The sequence below is a fragment of the Panthera tigris genome, chromosome C1, assembly GCF_018350195.1.
Source record: "Panthera tigris isolate Pti1 chromosome C1, P.tigris_Pti1_mat1.1, whole genome shotgun sequence".
NCBI classification, from domain to species: domain Eukaryota; kingdom Metazoa; phylum Chordata; class Mammalia; order Carnivora; family Felidae; genus Panthera; species Panthera tigris.
In genome coordinates this window covers 1,203,297-1,227,537 of record NC_056667.1, presented here as the reverse complement: position 1 = coordinate 1,227,537, position 24,241 = coordinate 1,203,297, and the positions used below count along the sequence as shown (strand labels likewise).

Below are 24,241 nucleotides of genomic sequence, written 5' to 3'. Positions count from 1 at the left end.
AGGGAGAAACAGGCTCCAGGCTCCGAGCCGTCGGCACAGAGCCCGACGCCGGGCTTGAACTCATGGCCCGCGAGATCATGACCTGCCAAAGTCGGATGCTTAACCGACTGAGCCACCCAGGCGCGCCTATCCCCGGCTCCTTTAGAGAAGCCCTTTGTGGATCTCCTCTCCGTGTACACCACATGGGAGCATGGATGAACCTGATGCCCCAGGCCCCTTGCACCTCCCAAAGCACAGACCCCAGCCTCCAAAGCCCTGGAGAGAGTGCCAGTCTGTGACCAGGGGGCCATGCCCACTCAGCCCCCACAGGAGCCTAGCCGCCCCCCCAAACCCCCCCCCAACCCCCGCCCAGGAGAGGCCCTTTGTGTCTGTCCAGCCCAACTCTGCCTGTCTGCCTCCATCCCTTCCTGGCTGGCATCCACGACCCCAGAGGCGTGAAGAGGCCGACTGCTCCCCAAACCTGGGAGCTCAAGTCTCCACCTCACCCCACTCTCTGGGTGCAGCAGGCACGGCACCCGGCACCCCCAGCCCTTTACCTGTGGGAGGGGATTAACTGGCTCTCAACAAGACCCGTTACCACGGACACACGAGAAGTGGGGTAAGCAATCTGCCGTGGGCACTGCCACATTTCCTGACACCGTCCCACTGGCTCTGGCTCTGGGGCTGGGCCCCATACGGCCCACCCCGCCCCCAGCTCCGGCGGGTAGCTGGGTCTTCTCCCCCTCCAGAGTGGACTAAACTGGAACTTGGGGACCTGCACCCCATCGTGGGCACGGTGGCTGTGAGTCCCAGTGAGGGCGGCCCAGAGCAGGTGCTGGGTGACGGCACAGGCTCCGTGCAAGCCACCGACCCAGGTCCCGAAGCCCAAGAGGCCAGGGCCCCAGAGCAGGCCCGAGGCACGCCCCTCCTGGGCACTGCTCCCCCCCCCCCACCCCACCCCCACCTGGGACAGAGCTGGCATCAGCCAAGCCAGGCGCCATGGCTCAAGGGAACCCGGACATACTTCAGTCCAAAGCCAGAAGGAGCCTCCCGAATGTCAGGGAGACACAACCTGCAGCTGCCGACTGTCCCCAAACAGCCTCCAGGACAGGCTGACCTGCTCCACAGGCTTTGAGGCTATCTCCTGCCCTCTTGGCTGGAAAACCTCTCTTGTTCGGTGAGGCTGCCTCGGGGAGCCTTCTGGAAGGCCCTCCAGGGCCAGACGGAGCGCCGCCACCCCGGCCCTCGGCCCAGAGCCAAGCACGGGGCCTTGTGTCACACACCAGCATCGGCAAGTCAGGCGTGGAGGGGACAGAGAGCACAGGGAGCACCACGAGGAGAGCACGAGGTGGGGACGGCAGGCCACGGGTGGGGGCCCCCTCCTCCGCCCCGCGGCCCTGCCCGGGCTCGGCAGCCTGCTCTGCGGCCACCGCCCTCTCCGGGCGTCCATTCCAGACTGAGCTGAGCAGCAGGGCCCAGAGCCTGGGCAGGGGGCAGTGGGCCTCGAGCAGACATGTCCCCTCGGCGGAGGAGACCCGTTGGGGCACGTCTGGGGAATGTGGGAGAACGGGCCGGGTCCGGCTCTCCGGGGCGCACAGAGCACATGCACACAACCCACTCCACACACACACGCACGCGCACACGCGTGCACAGACCCTCGCGGGCGGGCGTGCCGATTCACGCCCACGCTCACTCCCACCACTGCTGTCCCGAGGGGCAGCCCCAGGGCAAGCAGCAGCCGGCCTCAGGGAGAGCGGGTCCGCGTGGGCACGCACCACCTCCCCGAGCCACAGCCCTCGCGGGGGTGAGGGTGCGCTGTCCTCCTGACCTCCCAGGAGAGCTGAGTCAGGGTCCGCCGCGGGCTGTGTCTGCCCAGGAGGAGCCAGGAGGAGCCAGGAGGCGGCAGGGCCCCCGCACGTGCGGGCAGAGGCTGCGCTGCCGGGACAGGGGACAGGCGCAGGGAGAGGACCGGCCACACGCCCGGGCTCTGCCACACCGGTGGGTGCCGGCAGCCTCCGGGCACCCCCGTACCCTGGAGCAGTGGCTGCCGAGTCCGCGGCCGGCAGGGAGCAGCTGAGCCGAGGCCCGAGGCCCGGGGCTGGGGCCGGACACTCCCTGGTGGCCGCAGTTCAGCCCACCATGCCGGGTCCTCAGGACACCGCGGCCGACGGCTCTGGGCCCCAAGGGGAGAAGCCCCCACCTCCCGGGGAGCCCGGGCCCGGCCTGCAGCTCACAGCCGGCAGATCCCCGGCGGAACACGGAGCAAATTATACAGCGGGAGAGACGCCGGAGCCACGTCTGCGGGTGCAGCCGGCTCCCACCCTTCCCTCGGGCAAGGGGCTCTCACACCTGGCCAGGCTCACCTGTGCACCTGTGCACCTGCGTAAACCCAAACGCCGGAAGCGGAAACGCCTCGAACGGATACACGGTGGCGGTCGCGTGGCCAGATCCTTATCCGGCCACCCGCCCGAGACGCGAGCACTTCACAGCGTCTGCACCACTGTCCCATCTTCCCGAAGCCGAGAGGCAGAGACGGTAGGCGCCAAAGCATCATCGCCCCCGCTCCAGAGACCACGAATGTCACTGCCAGCGGGCCACAGGAAGGCACAGAGGCGACGGGCCCCGAGGTGCCCAGAGCCTCCCTGGGGTGCACAGCCCAGCTGTGCTGAGAAGCCCCAAGTCGGCCCAGGTTCCCAGGGGTCTGACGAGATGGACGGGGCTGGTGGGCCGGCCGGCAGTCCCAAAGCGGTCTTCCTAAAAGGAAGTCTGTTCCATCTGCCGCCCCTTGCCCTGGCCCTTGAGGGGAGGGACCAGGGGAGTGGCCTTGCTCGGGCCCCTGTCCCCCACCCCCAGCCCTGGAGCTGCTTGCAACTTGCCTTTGCCTGAAGCCACTGGGAGCCGCCCCCTAGACCCACCCGAGGTGCCACAGTCCCCATTCAACTAGAAGAAGCCAGGGACCTCGGGTGGGGCCACCTCAGCCCCCCATCTCGGACAAAGACCACCAAAGACATGTCAACCTCGTGCACTGGGGACAGGTGCACACCAGCCACTCTTGCCATCACGCACGGGGCCCCCCACCCACGGCAGCCCGCCTGTTCCGAGGAAGCAGGCAGAGCTCGCTCTCCCGGGAGGGAGGCTGGGACTCAGAACCACCTCACTCACCCACAGGCAGAATATTGATGTTCAGAAAAAACTGTCCACTCTCCGGATCGGGCCCTGGGTCCTCCAGCGGGGGGGCCATCACGGACGGGTGCGGGGCTCTCAGCGGTGACGGCAGCAGGGGAGAGGTGTGGCTGGCCTGGGTCACCAGCTGGGGCCAGCCACCCGAGGGAGGCAGGGAGACGCCGTTCTGAGGTCCCTCTGCCCCCCGGGCCCCTGGTGTCCCCCTCCGGAGTGGGGACTGGGCCTGTGGCTCATCACACACCTAGAGAGAGCAGGGCGGCGGGTGGGTGGGCGAAGCCTGGCCAGGCATCCAGGCCAATGCCAGGGTGGGGTTGCAGGGCACCGCTGTATGGCCGTCCTGCTCACCACCCCTCAGGGATAAACGGCCCCCCCTGGTGAGGAGTGGGTGAAGCCAGGGGGCTGGTGACCGTAGCAATGGCTCCATCACTAAAGAGCGACTGTTGTTCTGTGCTGGGACTTTTCCTGAACTCGATGAAGTTCAAAGGCAAAACAGGCAGCATTTCACAGACACCAGCCAGCCCTTTCTGCCACGATGGTGCTGGGGGGTGCTCGCCAGCCCTGGGCCTCAGAGGGGTGACCCCGGGCCACAGGAGCGGCCCGAGGAGGCTGCCCCTGGACCCTTTCCACAGCCCTCGGCTCCCACGGCACCGTCACCCCCAGCCCGGCGGCTCAGGCCACCTGTGGGTCTATGCAGCAGATGGAGCCACTTTGGTGTCCGAGCCCCTGAGTGGCCCAGGCTCCACCTGCCTCCTGGCGCCCCCTCCCCAAGTCTTAGTCCCGCCGGCCTGTGCGCAGGCTCCTCTCCTACTTGGAGCCCCCACTCCATCCATCCACCTCCCCCACACACGCCGGACCAGCTCCTTCCAGGGACTTCTTCCTCCCTGGGAGCTAGAGAGAGGCCGCAGAGGCCAAGGTGGGAAGCCACTGGGCCCAGGACAGAGCTTCTGGGCTTGGCCCCCGGGTGGACATCAGGATACCTGGCCCCTCCAGCCACCCAGAGGCACATGCTCTGCCCGAGTAGGCAAATGAACCGAAGGTGGGCAGGCCCTCTCCCGAGGTCCCCGTGGGTCAGGCTTAGCGCATGACTCTCCTGAAGCCCAGGCCTCCGGGGCTCCCTCTGCCCCCCCCCGGGGGTCTATCCCTCCCTCACCCCGCCTATTTCAGCCCCTCGGCCTCCACCCGGCCTCCCCCATCCAAGACCGGCAACTGACCTAGAACTAGCCGGCCAGGAGCTCCCTGGGGTCCTACGCCCCCGAAGAGCACGGGGCGTGGGCACCCGGCAGCCCGAAGGCCAGGGCGCCAGGACTCACGGGGCCCCTCCGGCCCCAGCCCTGCTGTGCCTGCCACAGCCTCTCACAGGCCCGCCCTCCACCCCCGGTCGCCCCTCCAGACGCCCTGGCTCCAGGTTCACCCGAAGCTGTGGGGTCCCCCGGCCCAAGCTCACCCGAGGCCGCCGGCCACACAGCCCACGAGGCCAGAGCGAGCTCCTGCCACCGTCTCAGCCGGCTACTGCCGGGTTCCGAGTAGGCACGGCGGCTTCCTGCTGCAACGGGAGCCCAGGATCCGTGCCTGAACACGTCTGCAAGCACAGGCCGGGCGTGGGGCTCGGCGGGACTGGCGCGGTAGAACCTAATTAGGCAACAGCACCACACCGCAAGCCGAGACAAGGCCGTTGAGGACCATGAGGTCAGCCGTTGGCACGGGCCCGGCTGCACCTTGCCGTGTGAGCTGAGCCCCTCACCACCCGCCCCTGCCCCTCAGACCACGCCAGGGCCCCTCGTGGCACCCCTCGGACACACCCGGCCCCTACAGTCCACGGGCCTGCGGCGGGGTCAGCAGCCTTGTGGGGTGGGGGCTGCGGGCGGGAGGAGCCCCAGCGGATGGTGTTGTGGGGCTGTCCCCAGCCAGGCCTGCTCCTCCTCGCAGAGCCCCAGGCCGAGGAGGGGGGCCCTCTGGTGCCAGGCCTTCAGCTTGCTCAGACCCCCATCCAGATGCCAACGTCGAGTCCTGGGAACTGGCCACTGCCCACGGGTGACCGGTCATGGATGACATCGTTCAGTGCCAGGCTGGGTCCACTTGACCCCTGTCCTCCAGCGTCGGCCTGTTTAATCAAGACATACAGCCCGGGCCCAGAGAGGCCAGAGAGCGGCCCAGCCCCGAGCCCAAGTGCCAAGGGCGCGGTGCTCATGCCCAGAGGTACGCCCACCTCCACAAAATGGCCAGCCCCCGCCCGCGGAGCCCCCAGAGGACAAAGTGGTTGCCATTTGGCCTGCACTTGTCAGTCCGTAGTGCCCTGCCCACAGGGAGGGCTGGCGTGGACCCTCAGTGACTTCCACCCCTGACAACTCGCCTCCAATGTCCACAGCGCCCCTGCCGTGCCCTGCAGAGCGGCCGGCTGGCCAGAGGAGTTCCCCGGGGGCCACCGCAAGCCCCGGCCTGCTCCCGACATCCTCTGTGTCACTCCACGGGCGTCCCCTGGCTCAGAAAGACCCCAGGGGTGGGGAGCCAGGCAGAGGTGGGAGCCCCGGCCTCTGGAGGCGGGGGTGTAGCGATAGGGCGTCCTAACCAGCCCCAGGCCCCACCGGCCACCAGACTCCAGACATCCCACCTGACTTTTTCTAGACCCACTGCCCACTTTCCCCCTGGGGTCCCACCCGGGCTGGACACCTGGTCTGAGGGCCTGAAAATCTCATACGATGAGGGACCTGGAAATCAAGGAGACGGTCTGCCTGCCCCCCAACCCCTTCCTCGTCTCGGGACCCAGTAGCCAGGGTCCTCCACTCCAGCCGTCCCTTCCCCCTGACGGGTCTCCTCTCCAGCAGGGCACCTCGCTGCCCGCCAGCGCCCCCTGGCACCGGTTCCTACAACCCTGCCTCTCCAGCACAGCCTCCGATGGAGGAGCCCCAGTGACGGGGAGGCAGGTCAGGGCGCCCCCGAGGCTGGCCAGTCTGAAGCTGGACCCTCTACCCACCCCTGACTTAGCGGATGAGAACACAGATGATGAGGGCGCCACTCCCCCCCCCCCCACCGCAAGCTGTTGAGCTGCCCAAAGCCAGGCCGGGCACGTCGCACAGAGAACCCAGCAGCCCTGACTCCGAGGCCGTGGCGGGAAGCGCCCTGCCCCGGCCCCCTGCTCGCGGAGGGTGGGCAGGAGTGAGCTGGCCCAGGGGCTGGTCTCACAGAGTTGAGCCCTCACGCTAGGTCCCGAGGGAGGGGCTTTTGTCAAGGGTCAAGCCCCAGGTAAAAGTGGGGGGGGTCACTCAGCCAGCTTGGCACTGGCCCCCGAGGAGTGGGGGAAGATGTTCCCAGCAGCCCTGACCGCTGGGGGACACACACATGGAATAAACACACGGCATGAGGTCCTGGGGACAAGCAGCGTCTTGAGAGCATAGTACTGAGCGGAGGAAGCAGAGACCAGAACGAGGCGTGCGGGAGAGCAGTGCTTCCAACGTGAGGCCCACGGAGCCCCTGGTGGCCCAGAACCCCCGGGGGGTAGAAGTCTGCACTATTTCCATACTAACCCCCCACCCCGCTCCTCCCCGTGCCCACATCTGTGCGACGGTGGATAACAGCCAGCACAGAGCCAGGCAGCGGCTCCAAATGGCCCTGGGTCGTCCCGTCGGGCCCCCTGTCACCGCGCACTCAGATTTAAACACCGAAGAAGCCGTTGCCCTGGGAAATTCCAAAACGTGAATTCTGTGAAACCTCAGCTCTTGTCCGTATCCTGTGTGAGAGAGCCGGGGGTTTCTCAAGAGGAGGGGCTCCGGCGCAGATGCCAGGCCCGCGGGCCGCGAGGCGCAGGCAGCAGTCTTTGCTGGAAGGAACCACGGCAGACAGACTGTTGGGAGGCACGGGCGTGTGCAACATCTGGCGGCGGGTTTCTCCAAACCGCATACGGCGAGCCTGCCACCTAAAAGCAAAGTGACGACCGAGTGATGAGCTCCGTTGCCAGCGATGAAATTCGAGCTTCGGTAAAAATGAGCATTTTGGAGAATGTGCATCCACCACTGCGAGTCTGACGGCTTCCGAATATTTGAGGCTTTTTCTCACGGCAGCAGTGGCGACGTTCAGGAGAGACCACGCGACGCGTGGACGTGCGGGAACTCTGCCGCACTCAGCGACCAGCGGCTTCCAGATGCCCCAAATCCTGCCCAGGTAGAGATCCACCCACAGCCAAAGACCCACCGACGGGGCTCACGTAACAGAACCCCAAACGGGCACTGCCAGGCTCGGGCCTTCACCCGCCACCACCTCTGCCAAGCGTCGTCTCTGTGGCTTTGCCACGGCGGCGAGGGACGCACATGCCCGCGTGCAAGGAGGTGGGTCTCCTCGAGAGCTTTCCACCCCGACGGGCACGCTGTGAACGCACGCTGTGGCGGCCGCGGCGCAGCAGCGCATCCAGAGCCCGGCCCCCTTCCTCCTGCCCCCCAGTTCCGGACACTCGCGACAAGACAAAGCAATACAGCCCTTCTCGCCGAATTCGTTTTGGGAAAAAAAAGTTATTTTCATAAAAATCTATTTATATTAACCTAAGTTTGTGCAGCCACTGTGGAAAACAATATGGAGGTTCCTCAAAAATTATAAATAGGAATGCTACTGGGTATTTCCCCAAAGAAAATGAAAACGTTAATTCGAAAAGGTACACGCACCCCGATGTTTACCGCAGCCCCATTTACAACAGCCGAGGTGTGCGAGCGCCCTCTGGCGTCCACCCGTAGGGGAATGGAGAAGGACCGGGCATGCGCGCACGCGGGACTATTACTCAGCCATAAAAAGAATGAACCCCGGCCACCTGCAGCAACACGGACGGAGCCACAGCGCATTACGCTACGTGAAATAAGGCAGACACACAAAGACAAAAGCCATACGAGTCCACTCGCACGCAGAATCTGAAACACCAAACCAACGAACAAAGAAACAGACTCGTAAGTACTGAGAACAGGTGGTTGTGAGAGGGGAGGCGGGTGGGGGGGGGGATGGAGAAAATGGATAAAGGGGATTAAGAGGTACAAACTTCCAGTTACAAGATAAAGGAGTCACAGGGATGGGAAGTACAGGACGGGGAACACGGTCCGTAGATTGTAATAACATGATGGCGGCGAGCCCTGAGTATTTTACACAATTGCCCGGTCACTACGCTGGGCACCTGAAACTAAGGACTAATGTCAGACCGCACGTCAACCCTACTTCCATAAAATACAAAAAATGTTCTTCATGTTCGCACATCATCACTTGGTTGTTAGCGAGACTGCATCAACAAAATGTTTTTTAAAAAATTGTTTTTCAACGTTTTGGTTTTTTTTATTTATTTATTTTTGGGACAGAGAGAGACAGAGCATGAACGGGGGAGGGGCAGAGAGAGAGGGAGACACAGAATCAGAAACAGGCTCCAGGCTCCGAGCCATCAGCCCAGAGCCTGACGCGGGGCTCGAACTCACGGACCGCGAGATCGTGACCTGGCTGAAGTTGGACGCTTAACCGACTGCGCCACCCAGGCGCCCCTCAACAAAATGTTTTTAATGATTAGTCTCAATATCTAACGTAGTAAATGTCAAGTGCTAATAACCAGGGATGTGCTGGTCCAGATTTACCAACCAGCCCGGTGGGGGTGAAAGCCCTGATGGGCGGTGTTTGCCAATTTCCACGTGAATACGCCCGCGGCAGCCAGTTTCCAGCTGGGAGGAAACGGGGTCACGTCCGGTCCTCCCGCACTTCTGCTGGGCGGAGGGCACAGGCGTGAGCTACAAGATACGGGCGCAGATAACAGCAAGATGTGAATAATCAGGAAGCAAGAGTGTTCATTACCTTGCTTTTCTTATAATTTATATGTTTTACATAATTTAATTAGTTTAATTTGATTTTAATAACGGCCGCGTGTGACAACCCGCTCTCAGAATTACCGGAGACCTCATAGCCGGCTCGTGAGCCGGTGCGAGCGGCTCAGGCTCCACTGCACAACACACTTCGGGGTCCCCGACAGCTGCTCAGATAGGAAAGGGGTCCAGAGACCACCCTGTGCACTGCCAATACGGATTTTTAAAAATCGCAGCAAAGTAACACTATCCATGCTGAAAAATACAAAAAAACCCCCAAAAACCCAAGATGCACCTAAGGGGGGACCGGACGGGCAAATGGCAATCCATTATCAGTCAAGAGTGGGGTCGAGACGTGGTGAGGAGGGGTCCCCGCTGCTCTCTGCGCCCGAGGCCTGCAGAAGAGATTACTGAGGAACTGGGGGGGTCTCAGGGAGAAGCCCAGCCTGGCGAGCAGACACAGGCCCCTCCCAGTCTTCACGCTCTGGGACCCCCACCCCCAGGGACTCTTTCCCATGTTGTACCAGGAACAACACCCCATCGGGGCAGGGCCAAAATAACCGGGTTTCACCCCACAAAGATGATCCCGGGAAGAACCCACAACCTACCAGCAGACTGGGCCCCAATGCCCCTCCTGCCTGAACCCCACCTTCCCCACTCGGGAGGGTCACTTGGGCCCAACAGGCAGCTCCAGGGGGGAACTTCAGGGCAGTAGTTTCGTCTCCACGCCACAGCACAGGGGGATTAAAAAGGAAGCATACAGCCCAGGGACAGCAGAGACTCTGCCCGGAAAGTCTCCATCTGACGCCCCCCCCCCCCCCGCAGCCCAGATGAGCTGCTGAGTCTTTGGGGTGGGGGCAGGAGTCTGCTGACAGAAAGAGGTAAGTCAAGGCTTGGGGCAGGAGGAAGGAGACGCAGTCCCTACGTCCCTGTGTCCTTAACCCAGCACTTACTGAGCTCCTGACCCAATGATCAGAGACCCTGAGGTAGACAGGTGGGGTCTCTGCACCCACCCCGACTCTGGACCAGCCAGCCAGCTGCCACAAAGCCCCATAGCAGAGGGCGTGACGGGGCTCAGAGGGGCCCGGCTGTGAGTAGGACCCTTGGCAGGAGGGGACACTTCAGGCAGCAGGGACAGCATGTGCAAAACCCCTGTGGCAGGAAGGGCCCTCTGGTCCGTGGGCCCAGGGCTGGCTAGGACCTTCGTGTCCCAGTCCTCCCAGGATTAGCCTGGGGCAGCTGAGGGAGCACACTCTTCAACTGAAGGGCACCTCCACAGCTGGGGACACCTGTTCCGGCTCCTCCCTCTGTCCTCCCACCCCCAGAGGAGGCTGGCGGTGGCTTCCCACATCCCAGTGCTGGGTGGGCACATAGCCAACAACACATCAGAAGCCTCGTCTCCCTCTGCCGGCCCCTCAGGCCGTGAACATCCACCGTGACTGCACCATTCAAGGCCTCTGCCAACAGCACATCCGGGACCCACCAGGACCTGGGGTGGCCGGCTGGGTGAGGGTGTGGAAGCGGGCAGGCCAGAGCAGCCCGCAAGGGGGCCGAGGAGGCCCCACGGGGCCTGGGCGGGGGGGGGGGGGGGGGATACTGAAGACCACAGGCTGGGAGACCTGGCCATGGGGGTGCTGTGTTCTGGGTCGGGGTGGACAGCAGGGGATGGGGGGAGAGGAAGTAGGAAGGAAGCTCACTCTCTTGAAAAGGGTTTGCTCAAGGGCGGGCACATGGCTGAGGGCAGGGCAGCGAGGACTGGTCGTTGGAGCCACCGGTGAGAGACGGACGGGGAGGGATGGGAAGCAGACCCCAGGGTCTTTGGGCAGCAAAGACGTTAGTGCCACGAGGGTGTCGGGCCCAGGGTGGGGGCGCAGGGGTGCTGGGCAGCCGCAACACAGAGCAGGCCTGGGTAAGGCCAACCAAGCTGAGAGTAGCAGGGCTTGGGGAGGGGGGGCTCCCGCCTGGGAGAGGGGGAGCCGGGACAGGCATGGGCACAGGAGCGGCTGTGGGAACAAAAGGCAGTAGGAACGTGTCACCCCCATGTTGCACAAGGCAGGAAAGAGGCTCCGGGGGGGGAAATGCCCCACCCGAGGCTGGGGCCACCTTGGCCGTCCCCTGCCCCACTCCATGCTCCGTGCTGCACTCCCCTGGGGTGCCCAAGGCTTTCAGCCCCGCCCATAGGGTTCTAGGCCAACCTGGGGACAGGGCCAGACGCTTGCACCCAGGCCCACCCTCACCCACAGTCTGCAGACCTATCCCCCATCCTCGGCCCCCTCCACAAGACGCTACTGTCTTATCAGAGACGGTGGTGGGTTCCGAGCCCACGGGCCTGGCCTCCCCTGAATGCCTCCTCCAGCTGCCCAAGCTGATGCATGAGCTCCCCTCCCCTGCCTTGGTGCTCCCAGGCAGGGGCCCAGGGCCAAGCGAGGCTGGAGGAATTGCACCCGTGCTCACCCACTGCCCCCACCCCTGTGGACAGCCCGGGGACACGTGCTGTCCCGCAGGCACAACAGGGCACCAGGAGCACCATCTCCAGCGGAGATTTTGAGAGGAGACACCTTCTAAGAGTCCCGCCCACCCGGCTCCTCCTCACCCGAAGGCACCCCAGGCCACCTTGGAAGGTCTCTTCTGCTGCCGGGCCACAGAGGGAGGACAGGAGGAGATGGGAGAAGATTCCAAGGATGCTGCCGGCCTCCATCCCAAGGGCAGCTGTCTGGGGGCACCCCTTCCTGCCCTCAGCACTGAAATGGGGGTCATTCCTTTCTGTGTTTGTTCAGGAAAACCTGTGATGCCCCTTCTGGAATGGGGAGCACCGCAGTGATCCCCCGGAAGTGCCACACTCACAGGGCTCACGTCTTAAGGAAGCAGGCAGCAAAGTAGTCCCTTGGCGGTCGTAAAAGACCGTGAACAGGGATTATGCCTGGGGAGACACATGGAGCGGGGTGGGGGACGAGTGATACTGTGACTGAGTCACGGGACAGTCCTGGACAAGACGGTACCTGCAGACGGCCTCCCGGGTGGGGCCAGCGGTCACCAAACAGGGCACCTGTGTTCCCGCATCCCCACTCTTCAAGGTGCTCACAATATCCGCAGGGGCCTCCAGTGCCAAGGTCAGACCTAGAACTCTCTCCTCCGGGTGCTGGGGAGCCTCTGAAGGCTGTGGAACAGGGAGAGAAGAGTCCGGTGTTGCAGGGGACGGTGGGGCAGGGACGCGGCGCTGACCTGTAAGGGTGGGCACCCCCACCACATGCCCAGAGCTACCAAATGCAACGGTCAACTTGCACCCCATCGGGTCCCCACTCGGCCCTGGCCTTTGGTGACACGTTTTGGTAGGTCACACCTGTCTGATAAATGAGCCACAACGGTGTGTGCAGGGGCAGAAATACCCAGAGCCTGTCGCTGGAGGCCTCAGCTCCCGCCCACTGGCCTCCAGCGGGCCCGGGGCTCCCACTGCCCTCTGCCTGCGGGAGGACCCCGGCACACTTGGGCCACAGTGGGCTGCGCTGGGGCCCCTCTGCCCGCAGGAGCACCCGCCCCGCTAACTAAAATATCCCACACGCCTCTTCACTGACGTGAGGTGGCCAGAGGAGCGGGGGCGGGGGGGTGCTGGTGCCCTTGGCAGCCACCGATCTCTGTGAATTGGGACAAATCTGCCAACCCCGCATTCAGAACCAACTGGATGCGGCACTGAAGCCCCCCAGGGCCCACCCGGCAGACGCGGAAACCGAAGCCCAGGAAAGGTACGGACCTACCCAGGGTCCCCCAGGATCGTACCGCTGCGCAGACGCGGCAACCGGGTCCCCGCTAGGACGAAGGCAGTGGCGCCACAGGAGGGTGTCTCCGAGGAGGCTCCAGCACACGGTCTCTCGAAAGTGGCCGCCCGGCCCCCAGCGCCACCCAGGAAATGGCCCCAGGACACGGCCTGACCTCCCTGCTCCCGGGATGGAGGCCGCTCCCCTGGCTGGAGTGAGTGGAGTGCACGTACGGGTTTTCTGTGCTGCTCTCAACACCCCACCCGGCCCGTGGCCCTGCGGAGGCCTCCCTGTCTGGCCCTCCTGGTGCCCATGAGTCCCCACTCTTCGGGGTACCCCCACGCCGCAGGGGCCTGGCCTTTCTTTCCCTCCTTTCCTTTCTCCCCCGACCCCCACGGGAGGCCAGGAGGGTGACCCATCACCCCAGCCTCTTCTCTGGATAGAGCCCTCCCTCTCCTTCTGCCGGTGCAAAGCCTCCTCATCCAGGAAGTCCTCCTGGATCATCTCTTCCCTGGGCCCAAGCGGCTCAGCCCAGGATGACGGCCATGCATACATGGACAGCCACCCCCACCCAGCAACAGGCAGAACCATTGGGGTACAGATGTGGGGCCAGACAGACCTGGGATCACCGGGTGCCTGCTTTGAACAAGGCACAGTCTCTCTGAGCTTTGATTTCTTAGCTCTGCCCCTACCTTCCTCGGCCCCCCAAGTGCAGACTCCTGTCCTGGCTCCCTTGAAACCCTGACCATGGGCCAGAGCCCCAGAACCCCAGGCAGACTCTGCTTCGTCGGACATGCAACTCTGCCAAGACAGTCCCATCCCTGACGAGCACAGGGACGCACTGGCCCCAGCCACTCGCCTATGCCCTGGAACCACTGACACGACCTCGCAGGCAAGCCCAAGCCCCCAACCTGGGCTCTGCACTCTGGCCCCTTGTCCTGACCCCAGCTACCGAGCTTCCTGCTGTGGGACCACTGCTTGGCTGAACGAGGTCTCTGCTCGAGGGGCTGGCGGGGGTCCCCTGCTTGGTCCTGGAGGTGGTGCCCATCTGCACCCGGGGCCTCCCTCCCCTCCCCAGGCTGCCCCCACCCCACGCCCACTCTGTGTGTGTGCCACCGCACTCGAGTGCCAGTCGGTGCAGTGAGGGGCATTTCTGGGCCTCCAGGCCTCCGGGGCGGCCACGGGGGTGGAGAAACCTGTTCTCCAGGTTTGTCTGAGAGCCGCTCCCCACAAAAGGAAGCAGTGCCCACCTCTGCCCTCCACCCCCAGGGCACCTGCCCAGTCAGGGGCCCAGGCCCAGCACCCAGGCGTGTGGCTGTCTGGACACGCACGCAGCTTTCTCCAGCGTCCTGTGTCCCTCAACCTCCCGTCCCCAGGGTGGGCATCCTGCCCCAGGGAACATTCCCCCTCCCAGTCCCAGGACAAGGGCACACCCCACCCGGTATCTAACAGGAGGACCCTGAGGCCTGGGAATTCGGGACAGGGAGTCACACAGGGGAAGCATCTTAGAATTAGGGCAACAAGCCAGCCCATCTCGGTTTTCCTTCCTCCCCTCCTCCCGGCACTGTTTTCTTGAGCACCTGTGCATGCCGGGCTGGAGGGGACAGCAGCCACCCCAGCAGGAAGGCTCTGCCAGGTGAAGGTGCTCCCAGATGAAGCACAGGGACACAGACAAGTTGACCACCAGCTTGCCCACTAGGCTGCGGGTGGTGCTGGGTGGAAGCGGGAGATGAGGCGGGGGACCTGGGGTGAGGTGTGCAGCAGGGCTCAGAGAGGAACCAGAGCAAACACCCTGGAGGAGGGACACAGGAGAGGGTCCAGGGCAAGCACCCCGGAGGAGGGACAGAGGATCCTGAGCGCTGGGAATCACACTCCTGCTCAAAGGGCAGCCTGTGATCCAGGTGACTCATGTGCTGGCACAGTGGGCTCTGAATAAATACCAGCTAATTCTATCAGTGTTCCCATTTCACAGAGGAAAAAACGGAGATCTGTGGAGTTAAGGTGGAAAGTGTGCGAAAGCTCTCTGCAAGCTAGCAAGGACCCGCCGAAGTCACAGCAGGTTGAGTCAGAGACCAGCCCAGCACGGCTCCTGGTCAGCAGGGCCCACGGCTCGGCTGTCACTGGACACAGCAAGTAGCACCCAGTAGCTTAAAAACGGAGTCACCCCTTAACTGCAGGCCCAGCTGGTGGACAGCACTCCCTCCCCCCCCTTCCCCCTTCCCCCCCCCCCCCCCCCCCCCCCCCCCCCCCCGTTTCCCCCACCACCGGGGCTGGACTCGGCCACCTCAAGCCCGGCCCAGGTGGCCACTTCCCTGAGGTCCACTCAGTTCTTCTTCACCTTCCTGCCCGGGGAGAGATCACACTCACTCTGCCACATCTTTGGATCCTGACCCACCTTCACTCTTTGGGGTGAAACTCCCTAATCCCTAAAATTCTACCCCCTGACCCCGTAGAGCAGATGGGCCGACGGCGCCACCTGCCGGCCGTTCCTCAGTCTGACCCCCAACCCGAAGTCCTCTCAGCGAGGGTGCGGGGCGGCGCCAGGGGGGAAACGAAGATCGGAACCGAGGGACCCAGGCCCCACCTGCCAAGAACAACACACGCTGGGTCACATGGTTTCTGGTTTCCGGTCATATGGTTTCGTGAGGCTGAGCAGGAGAGATGCCGGGAGGTGCAGTCCCGAGCAAGACCCGCTGGTGGGCACGACGGGGCAGTGAGGGACCCGAACCTCCACCAACTGGCCGCGGTGAACACCAGGGCCGTCTGTGCAAACCCACAGGCCAGGGCGTCTTGGGGGCCAGCAAGGAGCTGAGCATTTCAGACTGTCAGACGTAGCTGGTCAGAAACTTGTGAAGGCGGGGTGGGGGTGCCAACTGAAGCTTCGGGCAGCCTCTGGCTGCGGGGCACAGGGACGTGGCAGGGGCTCGCCTCCAGGGGGCTTCACTAGGAAGGGCCTGCCCACAGCTGGTGGGACCTCCGGTTAGCGCGGAGACTGGCTCAGAGCCACAGCCCAGCCACTGACCGGCTGCACCTCGGTGGGCGGTGGTCCTGGAGATGGGAGCAGAGGGGAGGGCAAGGCCGCGGACGTCCCGCCCCACGCCCTCCCGGGCAAGGTCACTGTAGGCTCAGTGGCTCCCCAGCCCCGTAGCCTGGCACTCTCCTTAGTGCCAACAGGACAAGATGCAGGCGCCAGCCGTGTCCGTCTGCGGCACCCCCTGCCCTCTTCTGCCGGGCAGCAGGTGGGGCACAGAGCCCCACGCCTCCAGGCACACTCCATCCTTCCTCCCTCCTCCCTCTCCCCTCCCGCAGCTCGGTCCAGCTGTGGCTCTCCCAGCGCCGTCCCCTCCGGCGTGTGGCCTCCCCGGGCCCCTCCCCTGTGAGCAGAGAGGCTGACAGGGGTCAAGGGTCGGCACTTGCGGATGTGGAGCGGTGCCTGTCTCGTCACGCTCACCGTGGATCCCGGAGCAAGGCTCACCTCGAAGCCGCCACGTTAGCTTCCGGGGCCGAAAAAGCCAGCACTCGCACCCCGTCCCCAAACCACGCCCCGCATCCACCTCCGTCCGCCCCTCCCGCCCCGCCCACTCCTTTCCCACACCCCAACGCCCATCCCTTCCGGGACCTCGGGGAGCTGGGGCCGGCGTTCACCCACCGCAGCCCCGCCCCCACCCTCCACGGCCCCGCCCCTGCACGCCTCCCCAGCCCCCTACCCCTCACGGCCCCGCCCCTGGCTCCTGCCCGCCTCTACGTCGTCCTAACCCTACACGACCCCGCCCCCACATCGCCCCCACCCCCGGCTCCTGCCCGCTTCTACAGCGCCACCACCCTCCACAGCCCTGCCCCCGCGTCGCCCCCAACCCTCCACAGTCCTGCTCCCGCATCGCCCCCAACCCTCCACAGCCCTGCCCCTGGCCCCTGCCGCCTCTACGTCGTCCTCACCCTCCACGGCCCCGCCCACCCCGCATTGCTCGCCAGCCCTCACGGCCCCAAGCCCGCCCTTCACGGCCCCGCCTCCGGCCCCTTCCCGCCTCTACAACGCCCTCGCCCCTCACAGCCCCACAGCCCATTGCCCTTAGCCCCTCACGGCCCGACTCAGCATCGCCCCCCGCCCCTCACGGCCCCGCCCCCGCATCGCCCCCAACCCTCACGGCCCCGCCCACCCCGCCTTGCTCACACCCCTCACCGCCCCGAGCCCGCCCTTCACGGCCCCGCCTCCGGCCCCTTCCCGCCTCTGCAAAGCCCCCGCTCCTCACAGCCCCTCACGGCCCCGCCCCTCACGGCCCCTCCCCGCATCGCCCCCAACCCTTACGGCCCCGCCCACCCCGCCTTGCTCACCACCCCTCACGGCCCCGAGCCCGCCCTTCACGGCGCCGGCTCCGGCCCGTTCCCGCCTCTGCAAAGGCCCCGCTCCTCACAGCCCCTCACGGCCCCGCGTCCGCATCGCCCCCGCCCCCGCATCGCCCCCACAATGCTCGAGCCGGGGCCCGGCCCGCCGCCACATAGACCCCGACCGAGCGTCGTGCCCGGACCCGCAAGACGCCGCTCGTGCGGCTCCGCCCCGCCTGGGCAGCAGTCAGCTCCGCCCCCCGCACCGCCCGCGACCCTCCACCTGCGTGAGACGCAAAAGGTCTGCGCCGCACGTTTGCGTCATCGGGCGCCGCCCGCGTGGGCGTGGCCACGGGGGTCACCGGCACCCGGCGCGCAGCGATCATGGTCCCTGCGGCCGCCGGCCCTCCGGAGGTGGTTCGCGCGGCGCAAAAGGACGACTACTATCGCGGCGGGCTGCGGAGCGCGGCGGGCGGTGCTCTGCACAGTTTGGCGGGTGAGGCCCGGGCTTGGGGCCAGGGGTGAGGCCCGGGCGCTGGTTCGCCCTTCTGGGCAGCGGGAGTCCAGGGCTGGGGGCGAAGGTAGTGGGGACGCTCGGACGCCAGGCTCGGGTTGCGGACTCGCGGCTAAGGGTTCTGAGCAGGGAGAGGGGCGAGCGGAAGAAACGGGGGGCACGTTTACTTTGGCACGTCTTGTGTGGAACAACGTTCTCGGTGTTTCACAAACACCACCCGTTTAGTTCTCAAAACGTCGTTCCCAGGCGGGACTCTGTCGGTGTATTCCTTTTTACAGAGGGAAACTGGGGTTCCACAGACCTCTGGTAGCTTATCTGAGGTCACAACCAGCAACGCGAGGGGCTGGGATTTGATGCCGGACGGCAGGCTCGGCTTGGGTTCTTAGTCACCATGCTACACTGCCTGTCCTTCTGGCCCTTCTGGGCTCGAGAACAGTTACCCAGGTGGGTCCTAGAGGGCCGGGTGGCCGCAGGTGGGGAGGTTCTCAGGAGACTCAGCGGCCCAGACGAGGCAGGAGACTTGGGGCCGGGTACACAGCTGGGAGACCAGGACAAGAAGGGGTGTGGCTTAGGACAGACTCAGCCCTGGGGAGGGGTGGCCGGGCCTTGGCGGCAGGAGGAGCGGGAAGCGTTGGTCCTGAACTTTGCCACCTCGCCCCCGCCGCCTCTTCTCTCAGGTGCGAAGAGGTGGCTGCGGTGCAGGAGAGAGATCGAGCTGCTGTCGGACGTAGCCTACTTCGGCCTCACCACGCTTGCAGGTAACAGCCCAGGTGGGACCTTGAGACCAAGGGGCCCACGACACACCAAGCCCAGGGACAGGGGTGGGGGAGCTGCCAGCAGAGTGAGAAGCACCTGGAGGTGCTTCCTAGTGTCCCTGGCCCAGATGCAGTCTCAGGGAAGGAGGGGACCCTGACCCCTCCCCTGCAGGAGACGCCAGGCCCCAAGCCCCAGCTGGAGCCTCTCAAAGTTCTGAGGTCACATCTGTGCCGTTCTCTCATCCTTTGTTTCTGGGGACTTCTGTCCTGGACTTTGCCCAAGGGACCGTTGGGACTGTTTGTGACTGAGTTCCGAGGCCGGACAGGGGTCCCAGCGCTGAGCCCTGTCACAGAGCAAGGGCAGCAGGGCCCCAGTGCGGCACCTTTAGAGGAAAGGTAGGGACCCGATAGAGAGCAAGATCCGGTACAGAGAGAGAGAGAGAGGGAGGGCAGGGCCCGGCCTCAGTCTTCTCATGTGCGTCACCCCCCCTCCCCCAACCCCGGCAGGCTACCAGACCCTCGGGGAGGAGTATGTTGGCATCATCCAGGTGGACCCGTCCCGGAGCCGAGTGCCCTCGAGGTTGCGCCGTGGCGTGCTGGTCGCGCTGCACACCGTCCTGCCCTACCTGCTGGACGGGGCCTCGATGCACCTGGAGCACGAGCTGCAGGCGGACGCCGCCGGCGCGAGGCCCTCGCAGGGCAGCCCGGCAGCCGACAGGCGCGGCCGGCCGGGAGCGAGGCTCTGGGTGCAGCGGCACGTGGCCGCGCTGACCGAGCAGCAGAAGAGGGTGCTCCTGCGGGCCGTGCTGGTGCTCAGGCAGGGCCTCGCCTGCCTCCAGCGGCTCCATGTCGCCTGGTTCTACATCCACGGTGCCTTCTACCACCTGGCCAAGAGGCTCACGGGAGTCACTTACGTAAGTAGCAGGTGCCGTCCGTGCTTGCTCCATCCTGGACCCATTGTGTCTCGGCTTCTGTTGGGGAACAGCCACAGGGCCCTCTACCGAAAAGCGAGGCTCTTGTCACGTCACGTTTTGGCAAAAGATCCCGGAAGTACAGTTTCCAGGAACCCTGAGGGTAGGGCACACCTCTCCTCCGAAGGTAGCGTTTGGGAGCCGCTCCGCTGTTTACTCTGAGAGCCCGCCCGGGGCTCCAGGCTCCTGGGTCCGCGCCAGCCCCTTCCCAGCTGCCCCGGTGGAGGCGCACGTGTAGGGACACCTGTTGCCTCCGGGATCTTCCCTGATCCAAGCCTTCCGGTCAGCTCCACCTCGCATCCTGTTTCTTACCTGATGTGTTCGCTTCAAGATTCACCGGGAGAGTCTCGCCTCAGGGCCCCGGCTGCTCGCTTCCTCGCCTCGCTCGGCAGCACTCTCCCGGGTGCCTGCCTCTCTCCTCTCCAGTCTCAGCCCTCCGTGCCCACTCACAAGGGCTGACGGCTCGCCGCCCTCGCCGTTACCCAGGGTGTGTGCTGAGCTGCCGTGGCGGAGGGCCCGGAGACACGGGCTCAACCCGGACCGAGGCCTTTTGCTCTCCTGGGGCCCTGGGGGACCGCTGCCGAGTCTTCTCTGCCTGGATGCAGGGGGCCTGGCTTAGGGACTCCCAGCTGAGGGGAGGGGGACCAGAAGTGGAGGGCAGCCGACTTTCTCTTCAGGGCTGTGGCTGCACGTTGCCCCCATCACTAGCTGCAGCGTCACCAGGGGGCAGGTGTCTCGCTGAAAGTGGGAGCTTCTCCGTGTATGTGACACACGAGCTGGTTAGCGGTACCTGCCCGGGTGCTGCTTCCCTGCCCCACGGGTGTTCTCAGGCTTCTCTGCCAATGCCTTGTCTCTCTGCAGCGTGGGTCCCCGGATGTATCCCTTCACCCCCCAAATCCTCACCTGCAGCTAGAGTGACTGCAGACTTGGGAGCCCTGCAGCCGTCTCCCCTGCTCAGCACTCGGTCCCGCTGGGAGTGAGGCGCTGAGCTGTCCAGCAGCGTCTCCCGCCCAGCCAGTACTCAGCCCCTGCAAGGCACCCCTGCCCTCCTCACTCAGCCGAGAGCCCCCCCCCCCCCCGCCACATTGTGCCAGGAGGGTAGGGTTTGGCCTCATCCGGTCAAGCACTCTACTGCCAGGGGGTGTCCTGGCCCTCGTGCTGCTTGGCGCTGTGTGCCAACCGATCACGTGACTGTCCCTTCTGGCCCTTGACAGCTTCGCGTGCGCTCCCCACCTGCAGAGGACACGAGGGCTCGTGAAAGCTACAGGCTGCTGGGGTTCATCTCCCTGCTGCACCTGGCCTTGTCCGTGGGCCTGCAGCTCTACGGCTTTCAGCAGAGGCAGCGCGCACGGCGGGAGTGGAAGCTACATCGCGGCCTGTCTCATCGCAGGTGCGTGGGTCTCGGCTCGCGTGAGTCCCTGGGGCAGGGCCGTGGCCTGAGCGTCCCCATGCTGGACACTGCCGTGGCTCAGGGCAAGCACTACAAGGACCCTGGAAGTTAAATTACGGTCTCTCCCTGCCACACCCCCAGGAGCCACGTGGAAGAGAAAGCCATTTCCAGAAACTCCCTGTGTACCCTGTGCCTGGAGGAGCGCCGACACTCAACAGCCACGCCCTGCGGCCACCTGTTCTGCTGGGAGTGCATCACCCAGTGGTGTGACACCAAGGTGGGTGTGCCTTGGGTCCCTAGCTGTGATTCTGGAAGCAGGCTCCACGAGCAGGTGCCTGGGCCCTCCCAGGTGGCCGCCCAGGAATCCGGGAGGAAGCCTGTCCCAGAAACCTTCTCTCACGGGGGGTGGACGGGTGCGTGTCTTTTTAAAGCTCCCAGAGTCAGGGGTGTGGTTGTGCAGCTGGAGGCGTTGCTGGGGCAGCAGCCGGGCCGCGAGGTCCGGTCCCTAGAGGCCTCCCCAATGGGGTCCCTTGGAAGCCCCTGCTTGCCTGCACACACGGGGCCCTCCCCGGCCGGGTACACGTCCGCCGCAACCACCCACGTGGGCGCTCCCAGGACACAGCTGCCTACGCCAGTCTCCGAGACCGCAGGGTGGTGGGTCTGCCTGGCCAGGTGACCAGAGCAGGAATGCTACACCCTCTTCCCTCCATGCGGACTCCAGGGAGGGCTCGGGTTCGTGGGCCCCCACGGCCTCGGGGGGGGGGGGGGGGGGGGAGGGGGCGGGCGCAGGTGAGGTAGATAAACAAGGGGTATGACGTGCAGTTCAAACGCCTCGTCCTCTTTCTTACCTGAGGACACCTGCCTCCACACACTGGCCAAGGGGCACTGTTCATAGAGCCTGTGCGTGGGGCTCACGGTGCCCGTGGCCTCAGAGCCTGGGTGGAGCAGACTCAGAACCAGCACCTGTGAAGTGTCCACACTGTGTGGGTCCCACTGGATTGTGCCATAGCCTCCACTTTGGGGCCCCCGCTCCCATTCGAGGGATTCCCCAGGGACACAGGTGCTGCCTCTGTAAGGGCCGCCCTGGGCAGCAACACCTAGTGGGAGGTCAGCTGACCTTCCCAGGGAGGAGGGAATCCGACCTGTCCTTGGGGGTGGGGCCACGAGGACGGAGCTGGACAGGACGTGCTCGTTCATTCCCGGAACCGCGGATACTGCTGCCCTTTCGACACAGCCCTCTGTGGCAGCCAGGCCCGGTCACCATGTGGACAGGCTGACCGTCTCCTTGGCCTGGTCAGTGTTCCCAGCTCCGCTACCCCAGAGTTAAGGCCTTCCCTTCAGGTTTGTGACTACTGAGAAAAGTGGGTTTTTTTAATTGTCTTAATTTGAAGTTAACAGAGATGTGCACAGCCCACGGGTCACTGCAAGAGGCTGCTATGGGAGGGCCTGTGGCCGTCTCGCAGGGACCCTGGGGGCCTGTGGCGGGGGCTGCGCCGGCCACGCCCGTGTGACCCTTCTCCTTCCCCCTGTAGACGGAGTGCCCTCTCTGCAGGGAGAAATTCCCTCCCCAGAAGCTCGTCTACCTGCGGCACTATCGCTAACCTGACCAAGGGCGGAGGAGCCCACGAGTCTTTCTTCACGTCGGGAGAATCCTGATCCGTTCCCAAGGTCAACTTGCACAGAAATCACGAAATTCTCGAGTTTCACATAAGCAACGCTGCCAGCAGCTCCGGCCGCAGAGGCCGGACCTGCTGGCGAAACGGCCGGTCCGGGGCCTTCGGGCTGGAAGGAGGCCGGGGCTCCCCGTTCTGTGGACCCCCGAGCCCCCGGCGCCGGCGGCAAGCAGCGGCTGCAGCAGAGCCCCCCTGGGGGGCCGGCCGCACCACACCTCCGCCGCGGCACAGCCGGGTCGCTTCTGGTCTCCCTCCCTTCCCCAGACCGTTCACGTGCCGACAGCGGCTCTGTAAGAGGCAGGTGGTCAGGGTTTGGCCCGAAGGGGCAAGTGTGGCCAAGAGCAGAGAACGCAGCTCAACAGTCACAGAGCCGCCAGCCCCGAAGACCCAAATCCTTGCCCTGGTCACCAGAGGCAGGCTGCCGGTGGCTCAGGCACACCGTCCATGGGAGTAGAGAGACTCCGAGGGGCTGTACCTCCACCTGAGAAGGTCAGCACGTGCCTTTTAACACACATGCGTTTGTTTCCCATCTTAGAAAACAAAGTCTGCATCTCGGCTGAGGTCTGCCCGGAGTTCCGGGTGCACAACCAGCCTGCCCGAGAGGTTCTCTGCTTTTTTAACACCTAACCCACAGCCGCTCTCAGAGCTCAGTCTCCCCGAGGCCTGGGCAGGCCGGCTACGCACACCAGGTCACCGCTGTCTAGCCTTTGTTACTTTTAGGTCTTTAAAAGTATTTAGTTTGTGCCAGAGACGGGACTTTGCCACAAGCTTCTTTAGGAGACCAGCTCCACAGAAGTGTAGGAAAGTTCAGGCTGTTAAGGGTGAACTGAAAATCAGATTCGTAAAGGGTAAGAACCTGTGGTTAGGATGTCACATTCCCTGTCGCGTCGTGGGCTTGTGAGAGAGGCCTATGCAGAGAGTTCTGGAATCTGATGGACTGGACACGGTTGTTCGGGAATACGCGGCTCCTCGGCTGACAGAGCTCACCGCCTGAGACAGGCCCCATGACCCTGCCAGACAGAAGCCGACCTCCGGATGGAGAGAAGCCCGCGAGAGGCTCCACGGTTTGAGGCCCATCACCTACGCTCTGACCGAGCGCAAACAATTTCCCGTCACATCTGGGGCCTGAGCCTTTGCTAGGAAAACAGGATGAAGAATGAAAGTGTCTGGAGTTTGAGCATCTCCAGAGCTACAGTGTCGCCTCAGAAGTATGGATTGAGAACATCATTTAAATACCAAGATTAAAATACCGAATGACCTACACAAAAGGTCTGAATCGGGCCCTTCAAAGCAAGGGGAGCTCAGTTTCAGATCTGCACAAATTGGCAAAAGAAAAGCCAGACAATAAACATTCAGTGCCTAAACCCCTAAGACGGATGGGACACTGGTCAGTCAGAGCTGCGCGCCTGCCCCCCCCCCGAAGGGCAGGAGGAAGCCCCCGTGTCTGCACCTCAACACCCACCCCCACCCCCGGGGCCACCCCACTCACCCCTGCGGAGGCCGTGCGCCTCCCGGCCGGGTTTGCTCAACACTGGTGAGCTGCAGTGTTCCAGATAAAGACTCCACAAGAAAGGGGACACTGTCTTTAATAAAGTTGGAATTAAAAAGTCACTTAGTAAAATGTTTACGAGTATTTGTTTTTATCACATCAAAAAAGTTGACATGCGGGTCAGAGTTCTGTTTTCCTGTAGAAAGTGAGAAGCCATGTGTTAAAACCCACAAACTGGTCTGCTCTTACCAGTTGTTTCTATAAAGGGGCCGCTGCATGAGATCAACTTTAAATTAATCAAAAACAAACAACTCTTCAGGTATCAAAGCAATGTGTCAAAATAATTCCAAACAATTAAAATATAATATATATATTTATAATTCCAGGCCCTCAAAAGCA

At 64.1% G+C, this 24,241-nt stretch overlaps 1 protein-coding gene across 1 annotated transcript; it reads left to right on the top strand.

The window, feature by feature from the left end:
• The first annotated feature begins 17,388 nt into the window (after nt 1–17,388).
• Nucleotides 17,389–23,964, top strand: PEX10 (peroxisomal biogenesis factor 10). Its single transcript, XM_042996117.1, has 6 exons — nt 17,389–17,546; nt 18,242–18,322; nt 18,827–19,233; nt 20,505–20,680; nt 20,822–20,957; nt 22,213–23,964. Exons 1-6 carry the CDS (start codon nt 17,435–17,437, stop codon nt 22,279–22,281), a joined length of 981 nt encoding a protein of 326 aa, XP_042852051.1. The 5' UTR covers nt 17,389–17,434; the 3' UTR covers nt 22,282–23,964.
• The last annotated feature ends 277 nt before the right edge of the window (nt 23,965–24,241 follow it).